Source organism: Lepidochelys kempii, chromosome 3, assembly GCF_965140265.1.
Source record: "Lepidochelys kempii isolate rLepKem1 chromosome 3, rLepKem1.hap2, whole genome shotgun sequence".
Lineage (NCBI taxonomy): Eukaryota > Metazoa > Chordata > Testudines > Cheloniidae > Lepidochelys > Lepidochelys kempii.
The window spans coordinates 201,457,672-201,472,659 of NC_133258.1; the positions used below are offsets into that span (position 1 = coordinate 201,457,672).

General features: G+C 46.1%; 1 protein-coding gene across 10 annotated transcripts in view; it reads right to left on the reverse strand.

Moving 5' to 3' along the window:
• The window catches only part of PLCB1 (phospholipase C beta 1), a 655,431-nt gene that overhangs the window by 128,343 nt on the left and 512,100 nt on the right, over positions 1-14,988 (reverse strand). For all 10 annotated transcript variants that reach the window (XM_073339660.1, XM_073339659.1, XM_073339667.1 and 7 more), the window contains exons 17-19: positions 5,096-5,180; positions 3,793-3,917; positions 1,494-1,648 (exon numbers count right to left, since the gene is read on the reverse strand). In XM_073339660.1, the coding sequence (XP_073195761.1) occupies positions 1,494-1,648; positions 3,793-3,917; positions 5,096-5,180 (365 nt within the window). The remainder of the gene's footprint in view (positions 1-1,493; positions 1,649-3,792; positions 3,918-5,095; positions 5,181-14,988) is intronic.

The window sequence follows — 14,988 nt, forward strand, 5'->3', positions numbered from 1 at the left end:
TGCTCTGTTGGTCATCTCAGTGCAAGTTAGCATTTAGCATGGACTAGGGATGTTTTTAAGGTTACACTATTTGAAATACAGCACTTCATAAACAAAAGCTTAAAAATCTTCAACCTCTTCTTAAATACATCAGTTTCCTGGGAAGTCTTATGTGATGAAAAGAAAAGGGATTGGAAAGGAAATTAAAAACAAAACACAAGCAAATTTACTTAATAGGCAATATTCCTTCAAAATTTGAGCTTCTGTTTTTTTTATGAATTTAGATACTGTTGAGTTTAAAAATTAAATATGCCCCACTGCAAATTAAACGTATCTCATTGTCTCAATTTACAGTATGTCTACACTGCAACTGGAGGTGTGACTTCAGCACATGTAGACATGAGTTAGCTTGAATCTAGCTAGAGTGAGTACCAATAGTGTAGCCATGGCAGCACAGACTTCAGCGGGGGCTAGCTGTCCAAGTAAGTGCCCAGGGTTCTGGGTGGGCTTGTACGGGCCATGCTGAAGCCTGTGAAGCCGCACCTTCACTGCGGTTGGTCCCTGTGATGGGGTGTACAAACCTCACACTGGAAAGGTACAGATTAAAGAGATGCCCTGGGCCCAGGCAGCTCTGCTCCACCACACCTGCCACACCTGCACTGGCTGGAGGAAGAACTTACAAAGGGGAACACAGTAGCTTAGTGGCACTGGCAGGCAGGCTGTGGAGGTGAGCTGACCTATACTCTGAGCTTGTGAGAAGGAGCACCATGGAGCTCTTGCTTCCTGAGACCTGGCTATGGTGACCTGACCGAGCCAACAGAGAAGGGACCTGTGACTCTCTGAAAGCCAAAGACTTTATCTTTGTGTTTTAGTTCTTTACTTTAGCTGTTGAGAAGAGAGGGGCCTGGTAGGAAGTGACCCAGGGAGGCAGCCGCATAGAATCTCAGGATTTAGCTGCCTGCCACTGGGCCCTGGATCGGAGCCCAGTTGACAGTGTGGGCCTGGGCTTCCCTACCAACCTCTGCAGAGGGGCAACTACAGAGGCCTATTCCTGATGTGGGGAGAAACCCCTGAAGATAAAAGGGTCTGGGCTGTGAGATCTTGACCCAAGGGGTAGAGTCCTGAGCATCCTGCTTAATCCTGAAGGCTCCCCCATTGTTGGACTCTATACATACCCTGAAAGGGACAGACTTGAATACATGACCTGGCTGGAGGGCAGAGTCACCAGAAAGACAGACGACTGCAGGGTGAAGCAGCAGTAAGAAAGGGGGATGCCCGGAAGACCACCTGCCACATCCCAGCCTGACCACTAGGCAGCGCTGGTGGTGAGCGTCTCTGCCACAGTATCCAAGTTAGCTAGATTAAAGCTAGGTTGGGTATGCCTACGCGTGTTGTAATCACACCTCCTGACTGCAGTGCAGACACAGCTAAAGAAGATCTGCCAGGGCTCCAGATAAAACAGAAATATGTCCAGGTTCTAACATAAACAGAATTTTCAACAACTGTGTACATACCTTCACAGACAACGTGTTGGCTACTATTCCATCCACAATACTTTCAGTAAATGGGTCAAAATGTTTGTCTGGTCTTCTCATAAACTCTGGCTTTAGCCTGTAACCACTTTTGCCATTGTATTCATACATCCCCATGTTTATTTGCATAGACAAATCTAGGCAATAAAAATATCACGAGGAATTAACTTCTGGATAAGTATCAAATATACAAAAACAAGTATAACTGCAGTAATATGACTAAGGGCAATGCAAATAAACAGCTATTTCTTGAGCACTGCTGTCACTTAAACCTAGGTTTCAGGAAATATTTCACTGAAAGACTCAAGTTTCACTCACACAGTCCTCAGTGGCCACCATCTTGGATTCTCTCTGTAAGAGGAGGGAATTCTCTAGAGATGTTCCAGAAGATAGAATGATAGAATTATAGAAGATTAGGGTTGGAAGAGACCTCAGGAGGTCATCTAGTCCAATCCCCTCCTCAAAGCAGGACCAACCCCAATTAAATCATCCCAGCCAGGGCTTTGTAAAGCCAGGCCTTAAAAACTCCATCTAAGGATGGAGATTCCTCTACCTCCCTAGGTAACCCATTCCTGTGTTGTGGGATAACATTTTCGAAAGACCCTAAGGCCTAGATTTTAAAGATACTTACGTGTTGCTCTGCTTAGCATTAAAGAGCCTAAGTGACTTGGATATGTCTCATTTTCAAAAGTGAGTTAGGCTTCTAAGTCTTGTTGACTTTAGGGTGACCAGATGTCTGCTTTTCGACCAGATCACCTGGTCGAAAAGGGATCCTTGCAGCTCTGGTCAGCACCACTGACTGGGCCATTGACTATCTGGTTGGCTCCGCCACACAGCGGGGCTGGCAGGCTCCCTGCTAGCCTCCGCACAGCACAGCTCCTGGGAAGCAGCAGGCATGTCCCCGCTCTGGCTCCTATGCATAGGGGCAGCCAGGGGGCTCCGCACGCTGCCCCCCCAAGTGCCGCCCCTGCAGCTCCCATTGGCAGAACCGAGGCCAATGGGAGCTGTGGGGACAGTGCCTGCAGATGGGGCAGCGCGCAGAGCTGCCTGGCTGCCCCTCCACATAGGAACCAGAGGGGGGACATGCTGCTGCTTCTGGGAGCTGCTTGAGGAAAGCACCAACTGGAGCCAGTACCCCTGACCCCCTCCTGGGCCCCAACCCCCTGCCTGAGCCCCAGCCCTGATCTCCCTCCCATCCTCCAAACCTTTCAATCCCAGCCTGGAGCACCCTCTTGCACTCCAAACCCCTCATCCCGAGCCCCACCCCAGAGCCTGCACCCCCAGCCGGAGCCCTTACTCTCCCCGCCCACACACTCCAACCCCCTGCCCCAGCCCTGATCCCCCTCCTGCCCTGTGAACCCCTTGGTCCCAGCCTGAAGCACCCTCCTACATGCCATACCCTTCATCTCCATCCCCACATCGGAGCCTGCATCCCCAGCCAGAGTCCTCATCCGCCCCACACCCCAACCGCCTGCCCCAGCCCGGAGCCCCCTCCAGTACCCTGAACCCCTCATTTCTGTCCCCACCCCGGAGCTAACACCCCCAGATGGAGCCCTCACCCCATCCCATACCCCAGCCCCCTGAACCAGCCAGGTGAAAATGAGCAAGTGAGGGTGGAGAGAGTGAGCGATGGGGGGGTGGGAATTGAGTGAGTGTGGGGTGGGGCCTCGGAGAAGGGGTGGGGCAAGGGTGTTCGGTTTTGTGGGAGAAGAAAGTTGGTAACCCTAGCTGACTTTCAATGAGACATAGGCACCGATATGGTACAATTTCCCTTCTGTGCATGTGCATGCAGGTGTTTGTGGGAGCAGCAAAAATGCATTTCACGGGATGCTCCCATTGGGCCCGCCTATGAAAATCTGGCCTTGTCATTTTGTACAGTGCCAAGAACATTTGAATCCAGGTGTTACTTGCAATAAAATGATTAATAATAATTATTTCTGGAGACTGGCGGAAAGTTAGTTATATTTTCAGTTCATTACGCAATATAAAGGGGCTGCTATTAACAAGCGAATATTTGCAGAACTGCATATGAGAAACTGCAATATGTAGTGGTTGGTAAATGATGGCTCTTTAAGATGACCACTGTGCGCATGCTGCATTACGGTATAATATGCTAATGAATTTGAGAATAACTTGGGCTCATGAACAAACAGCTTCGTAGAACTGGTCAATAGCCCAACGTCTTTTGTTGAACAAAACAACTCTCTTGGCTCCCAATAACAGAACCTATTGAAAAAGTGGCACGTACAGCTCACTAAACCAAGAAAAAGCTGAGACTTACCTACAGTTTGGAAGTTAAGAGCCACCAACTGACAGCCAGCATTCCAGAAGACTTGCGGCATGTAGTTTGAGGAATCTACACGTGTTCCCTTTGGATAAATCCGGCTAAGCTGCCTTTTGTTATATCTAGATGGTGAGTGGTTAAGAGACAGTGCATTTGGCAAAATAATTATATATACTTTCAGTCATTAAATGTAGATGCTCTTTACAGAACAATAGTAGGTTGCTTAGTGGAGTTCTCCAAACATACTATATTCACAGATTCACGTTCTTGGGAGGGTGGCTGGTCTATATAAATACTCAGGTGTCTAAGTTGAGGTTATAAAATGATACGTTACATACTTTCCTTTTGTTCCTGTGAGGGCTAACAGACTCTAAAGAAGCAGGGGAAAAGCAAGGGCAAGTGTGGATCTGAGAAGACAATATATGTGTAACTTCAGTTACACAGTAAATAATCTAATATGGTCCTAAATTGCCTCTACAGAAACTAGCCAGCAGTAACAATCCTTCTAGAGCTGGACTGAGGAGAGCCCAGTTAAGAAGGAAGTGCTCTCCTCACACGAGTTTCAGATTTAGCCTCCACATAGAGAAAGCAATGGTGAGTAAACTGGTGTAGCGAGCCTGAGCGTCAAATGGCCACTCCACAAATTTTAGATATGGGAATACATTGCAGTCTAGATGTAGAAGTTGCTCTCAGTTAATGTTCCGTAAGGCCATATTGTACCTGGATCCATTTTTGTAAATTGTAGGCTTCAAAGGAGACAATGACATACACTGAGAGCCATTAAACCGAAAAGCACTCCCCTTTAGTTATTTTTCTCCAAAAAACAAATCAGTGCAGCTAGCTCCTGGCAGTCAGGAAAGAATCAGCTGTGACCAGGAATCAAAATCGGATCTCCCATAAGACTATGCAAAGTACTGAGTTACCCAGATGATCTCTCTCTGACATATTTTCCTTTGTTTTAATTTATCTTCTATCATTTTATATAACAAATTACCATTGCTTTGTTTTCCCACATGCTCACTAATGATTTGACTCACTCTTCCTCCCCAGACCTTCAATCTGTATTTTAAGATGATCCCTTTTGCCCTTAATCCACATCACAAGAATTCACTCTAAAACTCAATGAGGTCTCATGAGAGGCCAGCTCTCTTTGCTAATGGAAGAGGTAATCGAGCTAACAAAGTTAGGCTAGGTTCCAAATTTCCCAAACTCATGTCTCCAAAGCCCAATGAAGAACCATAACGGCTCTTACTCAGATTTACAAAAGCACATGGTGTATCTTTCTGAATGCCAAGGATACTCCACGAACTCCACTGGAGACTTTGTGAGTTGCTCAAGCCCTTTGGTTTCCACAAAGGAAGACATTTCAAAACTCCTGTTGCGTTCTGTAATTCAAAGGGGGAAAACAGTGATAGATTAGATAAAACTTTGTTGTTTGCCAGGTTGCTGTAGCCATATTGGTCCCAGGATATTGTAAGACAAGGTGGGTGAGGTAATATATTTTATTGGATCATCCTCTCGTGGTGAAAGAGACAAACTTTCAAGCTGACATACAGTAGAGCTGCAATTTAATGGGTTCATCGCAGTGCCTATATTCCATCTGCTCTTCATAGACTTACCTATTTCACACCACCGTTCATATCATCAAATGATTTCCAACATTTCCCTTTTCCATTCTTTTAAAAAATATTTAAAATTAAAATGCTTGACAAAGCCACACGTTTGGGGAAATTAAAACCACAAACAAAAGGAAAACAAAACAAAAGTTTCTGAGCCCAGGAGCCTCCAGCGTTTGAAAACATTCATTAGGGTTAGACACAGCACTAACCCCACTTTAAGAGCAGCAAATCCCATGTAGAGCTAGGGGGGTGACTGATCTCATGAACGGGGAAGGGGGAGTGCTGAGGTAAAATGCAAGCACACACTGGAGTGCAAACATTGTCCAGTTCTCTCCTGCTTACTGCAGGCCTCTGCTAGCTTTTCCAGTATCTCTACTGGCAGCATCCAAGCCGAGGATGGAAAATGTCGAAGATGCCAGTCAGAAGTACAGTGTCCTGTCAACTGTCTTAATCCCCCATTTTCTTGCTCTTCAGGATTAATAAAAAATAAGCACAAGCTGAGCAGCAGTGGCAGTCATGCTATTCCCAAAGCTATGATTTTCCACGACATGAAAAGAAGAGCGCCGACCTTGTTTACTGAGGTACAGTAAAGGTGTTTCATTCTAGGCAGAGTGCAGCATTAGTAAATTGTGCACCAATCTTATCAAGGACTGGGAAGATTATGCAAAAAGATAATGATGCCGAAACACAGGCAGCACAAAACTCTGGGACTAAATCAAAATACATTGTGGATGAAGAAATGCTGCTAGAATTTGGGTAGTAAATTAGGGCCAAACCTTTGGATTAACACCTGGAACAATATACCAAAGGTCATGGTGAGTCTGGTAATTTTAAAATCAACATTGGAATTTTTTTTTTAAGATCTGCTCTAGGAATTATTTTGGGGGAGCTATTTAGCCTGTCAGACTAGATGATCGCAATGGTCCCTTCTGGCCTTGGAATCTATGAAAGCTTTTAAAAGCCCCCAGAGATTGAGATAATTTTAGTTAACCAGGCATCTCATGAGGCAATTAGTTGGGATGGACACGTGAGCTGCTTAAAAGTTAACACATTTCTCTACTTGGGTTCTGCAATGATGCACTTTTAAACATCCCTAACCGTCAAACCAATACATTTGTTAATATATTTGGTACACTCATGACAGACTATGGCCCAGATTTACAAAGGTATTTATGTATCAAAAATTGCAGATAGCCATCAAGAGGGATTTTCAGAAGTGCCTAAGTGAGTTAGGTGCCAAACTCCCTTGAAAGTCAATGGGAGTTCTGTGCCTAACTTGCTTAAGCCCTTTTTGAAAATCCCACTTGATGCCTATCTGCAACTTTTGGCACCTAAATCTAGCTCTATGTATTTATAGCAAAAAAAAGTTCAGGTTATAAGGTTCCAAGGTGTTTTCCTTGGATAAAAGCATGAGACAATTGTTTTCGAATGGGCACATGCAATTCTTTTTCATTCTCTCAACTCAAATAAGACTGAAAAAAACTGTGTTCACACTTTAAAAAAGAATCACCTTGATACACAAACCGGAGACAGTTTCACTTTGAAAAAATGAATGTTTTGTAAAGACAGGAGTGTATGAAAACAAGGTTTAAATAAGGAAACTATTTCCACACCTTAGCCACCACAGCATAATAGCGAGCACTAGAATAAAGAGCTGTCAGGAATAAAAAGGACTAGACTTCTTTGCACAGCGCTTGCTCATCCTATGGAGTTCGCTACCGCAGCAGCCCAGGGTACAATTGCTGTCAGCTGGGTGTTAAAAGTGAGGGAAATGTCATGAAGAAGGGTATGATTTTGGCATGGCCACTGTTAGTAAATTTCACAGCAGAGGTTTGGGGGAAAATGGTAAGTCATGGAAAGGTCACCAAAGAATGCAGTACACAACAGTATAGTACAAGTGGTGAAAGCTGAAGCCCAGAGCATGGGGTTTGGAGAGCAAGTCCACCCTGGATTCATTCTATTCCACAAGGCTGTATCCAGATCCCCACTGCCGATGTTCTGACCTGGCACATGGGGTTGCAGTGCCACTCCAGTTTGGCCCATCTGCTCCTCCTTCTTCTGAGGGGTGGATGGGACAAATCCAAGTGATGTAGCCTAGCTCAACGACACTAGGTTTCGGGCCCAATCAGATGTAGTCTTACAGCCATTGCCAAGACTCCAAGGAGTTTAACCAAATTCACCAGTTGCGTGACCACCATGACAAATCTGTAGCCCAAGTTATGACCCATTGTGTAATGGGATATGACAAATCTTATGTTGCTACATTCCTACAGCCACAGTAAGGAAATAGCTGATAAAGAAAGTTTGCTTATGAATCAAATAGGGACATGGGAACTGCCATCCAGGATCATCCCAGTACACTCTCTAACCCAGTAGCCTGTCTCCTACAGTAGGCGTGCCAGATGCTCCAGAGGAAGGAGTAAATAATCCTGTAATGGAATAACCTGTCCATATAAGAAACTTCTTCCCAACTCCAGGAAGTTCGAGGCTGGATCATGCTCTGAAGCAAGAGAGCTTATATCCCTCCTAAACTGTTTGCCCAATATAGTTGTGGATGGTCTCACTTTCCATATAAGTATCTAGTCCCTCTTCAAAAAAAAGTTCCTGGTGTCACTGGTACATTGTGGCAACGAGTTCCATACAGACCATGAGGTACCCAGCCACCAGGAAATGCTGGGCATAGTAGAAAGAACTTTCTTCCTGAACATTTCAGCCATCAGCTCATGCACAGGAGAAATGCATGAGCCTGACTAAAAAGCTTGTCCCAGTAACCCAGTAAGGGTGAGATTCTACGCTATCCCTCTAAGGCAGTGGCGCTCAACCCATGGCCCAATCAGCACACAACTGAGGCCCAGGTGACATCCTCAGGGCCATACAGATAATATATATATTGTGTGAATGTGGCCCACAATGGTAGATAGGTTGAGAACCACTGCTCTATGGGTAAGTCAACACCACACAAAAAAAGACCTGGGGCAGCAAGTATGAGAGCCCGAGTCAGTTGATCAAGGCGAAAGGGCTAAAAAGAGCAGGGTAGACGTTTGGGTTTGGATGAAACCCAGCGAGGAGGGAGGCGTCTCGGAGCCTGGGCTCCAGCCCAAGTGGGAATGTCTCTACACTGCAATTTTTAGCCCTGTAGTGCGAGTCCCAGGAGCCAGGGTCCATTGATCTCGGCTCTGAGACTCACTGCCATGGGCTTTTTTCAGCTGTGTAAATATACTCTGAGAAGCAAAGCACAGAACTTACTGCACAAAAGTAGGAGGCTTCTGGTGGCTTTAAGCCACCTTTGCATACAGTTGATTTTAGAAAGTTGCAGGGACTGGAGAAGCCCCCGGTGTAACTTAGGTCAGCCTCAGAATCTCTCCAAGTTACAGTGACCTGCAATTGTGGGCTAGAATCTTTACAGCGCTATGTGCTATGGCCCTGTCCCCATTCCTACCCCCTGGGCTGATCCAGAGTTTTTAGGGATCCTTTACACTGGCCCAGACCTCTTACCTGCCATAAAACAGTCACAGCAGGAGGGGAGAGACAGCCTAAGCTCATGGCTTGATTGGGCTAAATGCATAGAGCTGGTTGCAATTTGCATATTCAACTTAAAAAGGAAATCTCCCTTTTCTTTTGTGTCTGTTACTCCCTCAAGTGATACTTTTGCGGATCCTTTCTACGCAGCGGAATAGCCTCCTGAAATGGAAAACCCAGGTCAAAACCCCTGTGGCTTAAGTAAGTTCTCCTTTAAATTTTCGCCCCAAATTAGTCTTGCACACGAGGCACAGACCCCTCAGAAAAAAAGCCTTTCATTCCAGCAAATTCTAAGCCATGTCGCTTGCACAGAAGTGCCTACACTATTGAGAGCTGATTCCCCTCCACCAAATGCCTTGGCACCTCTCTTGAAATGAAGCAATTAGTGAGTGTATGTGTGTCACATCTGAATGAGCTCTGGTGCCTCACAAAGGTCTCAGAGGCAAAGTACAAGCCAGAGGCACAGTGGAGGGCAATTGACCCACGTTGGTCTTAGAAGTAATTTTGTTGCAGTCACCCGTGGATTGAAGAGGCGCAGAGTCGACCTGGTCTGCTTTGTGCAATCAGAACAGGAAGCCAAGTGGAAGCAGGCAAAAACTGAACAAGAGCTTTCCCTGCTCCTGCGGAGAGATAGTAGAGGTAGGTGAAAACTCTCCCCGTTCTTAGAGGGAGCCAGAAGGCGAACTCCACCCCCACAGGTGAAGGAGCTGTATTCGTGCGCACAGCACGGGGGGAGAGAGAGCTGCTGGCAGAGGAGCAGCAAAACCAGATGGTGGAAACTATTCTCAGGACAGTTTTATAGGCGCAAAGGCTACAGTGCACCAGGATCACTGCAGGTTCCATCGGGTGTTAAATCTTCACTGAGTCCTCACTCCTTTTGCAGCACCGTTGCCTGCTGCCTCACCACACCCCTTGTTTTCTTTCCTCACTTTAATCTTTGTGGGGTTTTTCCCATGCTGCCCAAGGCCACCCCCTTCTCTTTGTTCAAATCCCTCCTTAGCACCCACTGCTTTGGTGAAGGCTAACAACGCTAATGCAGCTGGCTGAGAAATGCTCCTACGCACCTGCCATATACACCAAAACAAAGCCTGACTGTACTCAGGGTAGGGACCGTCCTACAAGCTGGATTGTTTCAGCTCTATGCTCCTTGCTGCTGGGATGGGTGCTTTGTGCATTGTTCAGCAGCAAGCTACTGGAACTCACCGAGGTCTTCTTCCAACACCCTCTTTCTTTAGAAACTACTAGCCAGACACCTGAAGTCTCTGTTTGTGTAATCACATTTGTCCTCTTCCACAATGAACTTTCCTTGTAATGAGTATTTTTAAATCCTGTCATGATATGACCATTGGCTTTTTAACCCCCATGTGGCTATTCAACTTCCATATAACCTCAGTGGAAAGGCTGAGAAAGACAGAGCCTTCAAGTTCTAATGCGCCCAGGAAGGAAAAGCAGCATCTCTGTTTCTTCTATTTAAGATGTATTGTGTTAGGGTTTGTGGCATATGGTATCTTTTAGCCATGCCCTTTCTTTCACCAAAGGGAAATGCCCACAGGAATGGAGGAGCTGGCAATTGCAAATTATGTTCACGGTTATGAAATGGCTGAGCATTTAATCAGCTGTACAATTAATAACAATGACAATGATAATAATAATAATAATGGGTATTTTTGGTCAAATTAGGAAGGATAGAAATTGGCCATATGAACAGGATACATTCGTGCAGAGACATTTATTTCCATAGGGATGCTTTGCACTTTAGGGCAAGGGTCTCAAATCACTTGACAAAGTTTAATTCTGCCTTACATCACCCTTGGGAGATAAGTATTATTGTCCCCACTTTTATGAATGGGGAAGCAGACATGCAGAGGTTAAAGAGAGCTGCAGTGTGAAAAGGAGTGGGTGAGAATGGATTTGTGCTGTTCTCTGCTTAAATAATCAGTTTAAATTACTGTACTTTTAAAGTCTTAGTCTGTTGAACATGAATATCCTGTTGGATTGTATGTGCTGTCATTATATGTGACGTTATGAAGTATTGCTCTATGTATTACTGACATATGTTGTGAGGTTGGGAACATCCACAACAGCCTTTCAGTTACAACAAAGGAGTAGCCATCAATAGCCAGACAGCATTAATAGCTCATCAACATCCACCAAGAAAAGAATCCACTATCCCAGAGACTCCTATAGCAGGTAGGCAATGGAGACTTCTTGACCAATGGGGACTGCCTGATCCTTCCGTTAGAGCAAGGATCTTTCCAGCAACCTGGAAGAAAGTATAAGAGAGGGGAAGTGACATCATCACTTGGCATATTTCCCCCTGGAAGAATGTCTGGAAGACAAAGACTATGAACGGGGGAAGGGTGGACCAAGGCTGGAATGTAGTCGTAGCCTGTGTATTGAGGAACTGTACCTGCTTGTACCATTTGTCAGGGTGAGGCACTGTATGATTCAACTCTTGCTTAGACTAAAAGTTTAGGATTTAGAATGCATATTTACTTTTGATTTTCTTAAGGTAAACTATCTCTCACCTTTATGCCTACCACTTATATGCTATCCTTCTGTAGTTATTAAATCTGTTTTATATTTTACCTAAAACAGTGTGTTTTGGTTGAAGTGCTTGGGAAAACTCAGCTCAGGTCAACAAGGGCAGTTGCACGCCCACTATCCTTTTGTCAGAGTGGTGAACAAGGTAATGAGCTTACATTGGCCAGGTTTCTGACTAGTGCAACTCAGTACAGTTCCGGGATACAAGGCTAGGGAGCTGAGGGGAATTGGCTGGAGCTTCCTTATTGATGGTTCATGAGTGACCGGGAAGTCATTCATGTAACTCAGTTGGGTGTGTCTGTGCCTATGGATGGCTGTGTAAGTGCAGTGCATATCAGAGGTTTGTAATTTGACATCAGCATCACAGCGTGAGAGGTGACCCACCAAGGGCTCAGCTATTCACAGTCCAGGTTGCACCCCATCACAGACCCCATCACAGACCCCATCACAGATACATGCTGGATTTTTCATAAATGTGACTCCTGGTGCGGTATCTTATTTGAACCTAACAAAACTGCTACTGGCAAAAAACAAAATATTGAAAATTAAGGCCTTTATCCTGCATTGACAGAGTGACATAACTTTACTCACATGAACAATCCTACTGACTTCAAGGGATTGTTTAAGGTTAAGCACATGCCTTGGTGTTTGCAGTATCAGGAGCTAAAACTGTATTTTTATTAAAAACTTTTATCTTAGTGGCATACAATCTTTTTCACTTCAATACAAAGGTGCTTCAGTGTTAACAATGGGGAGTTAAGTAGGCTTCCACTACATTAAACAAAATTATTGTGAACGTGTTTATACACACAGGCCAAAATTTTCACAAATAGGAGCCCAAAGGTCAGCTGCTAAGCCCATAGTTAGGCACCAAGGTGATTTAGGAACCCGTTGACTTCAAAGAGCAAATCTTAATGGACGAGAGTGGCCTGTTCGAAGCATTTCAGATTTTGTGACTTGTGTAAGTTCAATATATTGGAAGGTTGGTCTGGTTGCGAATATAGCATGTGTGATTTGCTTAATTATGTTGTGGTGATGTTCTTGAGTTTGTGTTTTCTCACAGTAAAGATGGTAACGAGGCCCTGGATGTGTCTTTTTCAATTCAGATAAGCTTTTTAAGTGTGAAACTTCTTAACAGAAAAAAAAATCTTTGTAAAATTTGAAATTTTACTAACAACTAGGAAAGAAACAAGTACAAAACACTTTTGCAATTTAAAACTACAAAATGGGAAGAAAGTAAAGAATGAGCAAGACAAATGAAAAGTCATTTCAAATGTTTAAAAATCAATTTAAATTAAAAAAGCTTGATTTAATCCCCCCCCTTTGCATTAATCTTTAGTGGACTTCCCTGAGGTCACTGAGTAAGTCAGAGGCAGAGTTAGCAATGCAGCCTGGCATCCTGCCACCCAGGCCACTTTTAACCAATATATAACACCCTAACAATAATGTCTTTTTATACTTGAACACCATAAATACTCACCCCAATGTTATAATGCAAGGAGTACTCAAATGAGAATAAAATATGTTTGGATCAAAGCTCAGAGTTAAAACCTGCTGTGTTAAATCTGCACATACTGTTCCTTACAAGAGGTAGAACTCAGTTAGGGTAAGAGCATGTGAGAGATAAATGTCATGCCCAGATTTTTGACAACAGATACATCATATTGTTCAGAAAGGTTGGTAGGCTTCAAAGTAAGAGTTCCCTCACCCATTTAGCTTTCTTTCTAGGAGGAATATTTTTCCCCATAATGTGTACACATAACTCCTATTAGTGTTAAGGGAAGTGTAGAGAAGCAAAGTGGCCTCCCGCCGACGTTCACAGGGAGGAACCATTCCCGGCCCCCGGGGGGGCGGGTGAAGCCAGGTCAGGCCCGCCCTTTGTTCTGGAAGCAGAGGGGCAGAACAAGAAGTATAAGAGGCAGGGCTTCCGGCTCAGTTAAGAGAGAGCCAGGGAAGGAGTCAGACACCTCTGCCTTGCTGCTGGCCCCTGAGCCAGGGACCATGTTATACCAACCCCTGCCGGACCCCTGAAGGAACATCCTGAGGAGCTGCTGGAACAGCCATGTGCCAAGGACCCGTGAGAAATGACGCCCTATGAGGAGACAGGGTTAGGAAGTAGTCCAGGGAAATCAGACATTAGTCCGGTTGTGGTGCTTAAACCATGGTCAGCGTGTTTTGGCAGGATCCCTGCTGACCCAGTGGAGTAGGGTGGGCCTGGGTCTCCCTACCCCCTGCTGCCAACCTCACCCCTGGGGTGGCAGCCTATTTATTTTAGGCCATTCATCTGTGTTTAGATGCTGTCTGCCCCAGACAGAAGGCTGGCTACAGACTGCTATTGCTCTGTCCTGCCCAGAGGGCTTGAGCCTGACTGTGGCGATTGTCTGCCCCAGCCGGAGAGCTGGGCTAAAGACAGCCCACTGCTCTGTCCCGAGGGACCAGAGCCCGAGACTCTTTACTGATTTACTGTGCTAATCCCCTGTCGATTGGCTCTCAGCAGCTAGGTGGCATAGCAAGGCGGAGTGGCCTCCCTTGGATGCTGACAGGAAGGAACCACTCAAAGTCGCTACACTTGGTGGAGAAGGTGGGCACCAACCCAACCCCTGAGGCAAGGGGCTGAGGATGCCCCAAAGACCTCCCAGCAACCGTCTCTGGCCATGTGGTCGAGAAACTGGATAAGTGGCTGCCGGAGAGCCAGCAGCAACAGCAGGCAACCCAGCTGCAACATCAACAGCAACTCATGAAGTAGCTGGCAGGTCAGCAGCGACAGTTGCTCTAGGAGTTGGGGACCCAGCATCGGGAACAACAGCAGCAGTGCCTGCAAGAGCTGGCTGCCCTGCTGCCTGGTCACAGTGGCCCTAGCCCCTCTGGGGAAACAACCCTTGCTGTGCTTACCATTCCTGTATGGCTAGCAAAGATGGGACCCGAAGATGACCCCAAGGCTTTTCTCATGACATTTGAGAGGGTCGCCTCGGCCACCCGGGGGCCCCTTGAGGAGTGGGCCACATATCTAACAGGGATGGCCCAATCGGCCTACTGTGGGCTCCTCATCGAAGAGGCCCGGGATTATGGGCAAGTAAAGGTCACAGTGCTTAACATGCTGGACATCACCCCAGAGATGTTCTGTCCGGTTCCGGGGAAGGGGTACCCACCACGTGCCTGACCCCAGATTCAGGGGATATGACAGGAGCTGAAGGACAGCTGCTGGTGGTGGCTCCAGACCAATCAGCATTCTGTCGCCGAGGTGGCCAAACAGGTCACGCTGGAACAATTCACCCACATCCTCCCACCCTGAGGGAGGTCCTGGATGCTCCAACACTGCCCCACTACTTTAAGTGTGGCAGTCACCCTCATGGAGGACTTCTTGGCAGCAGAGGCCCTTGTCAGGCCAGAGGCCCAAGCCACGATATTGGGGTCAACCCTGACAAGCCTGGAGAAAGTTCTGGCTCATGAGCCAACTCTAGGTTGACCCTGAGGAGTCATGGCAGACGAGGTGGCACTGAACCCTGACACG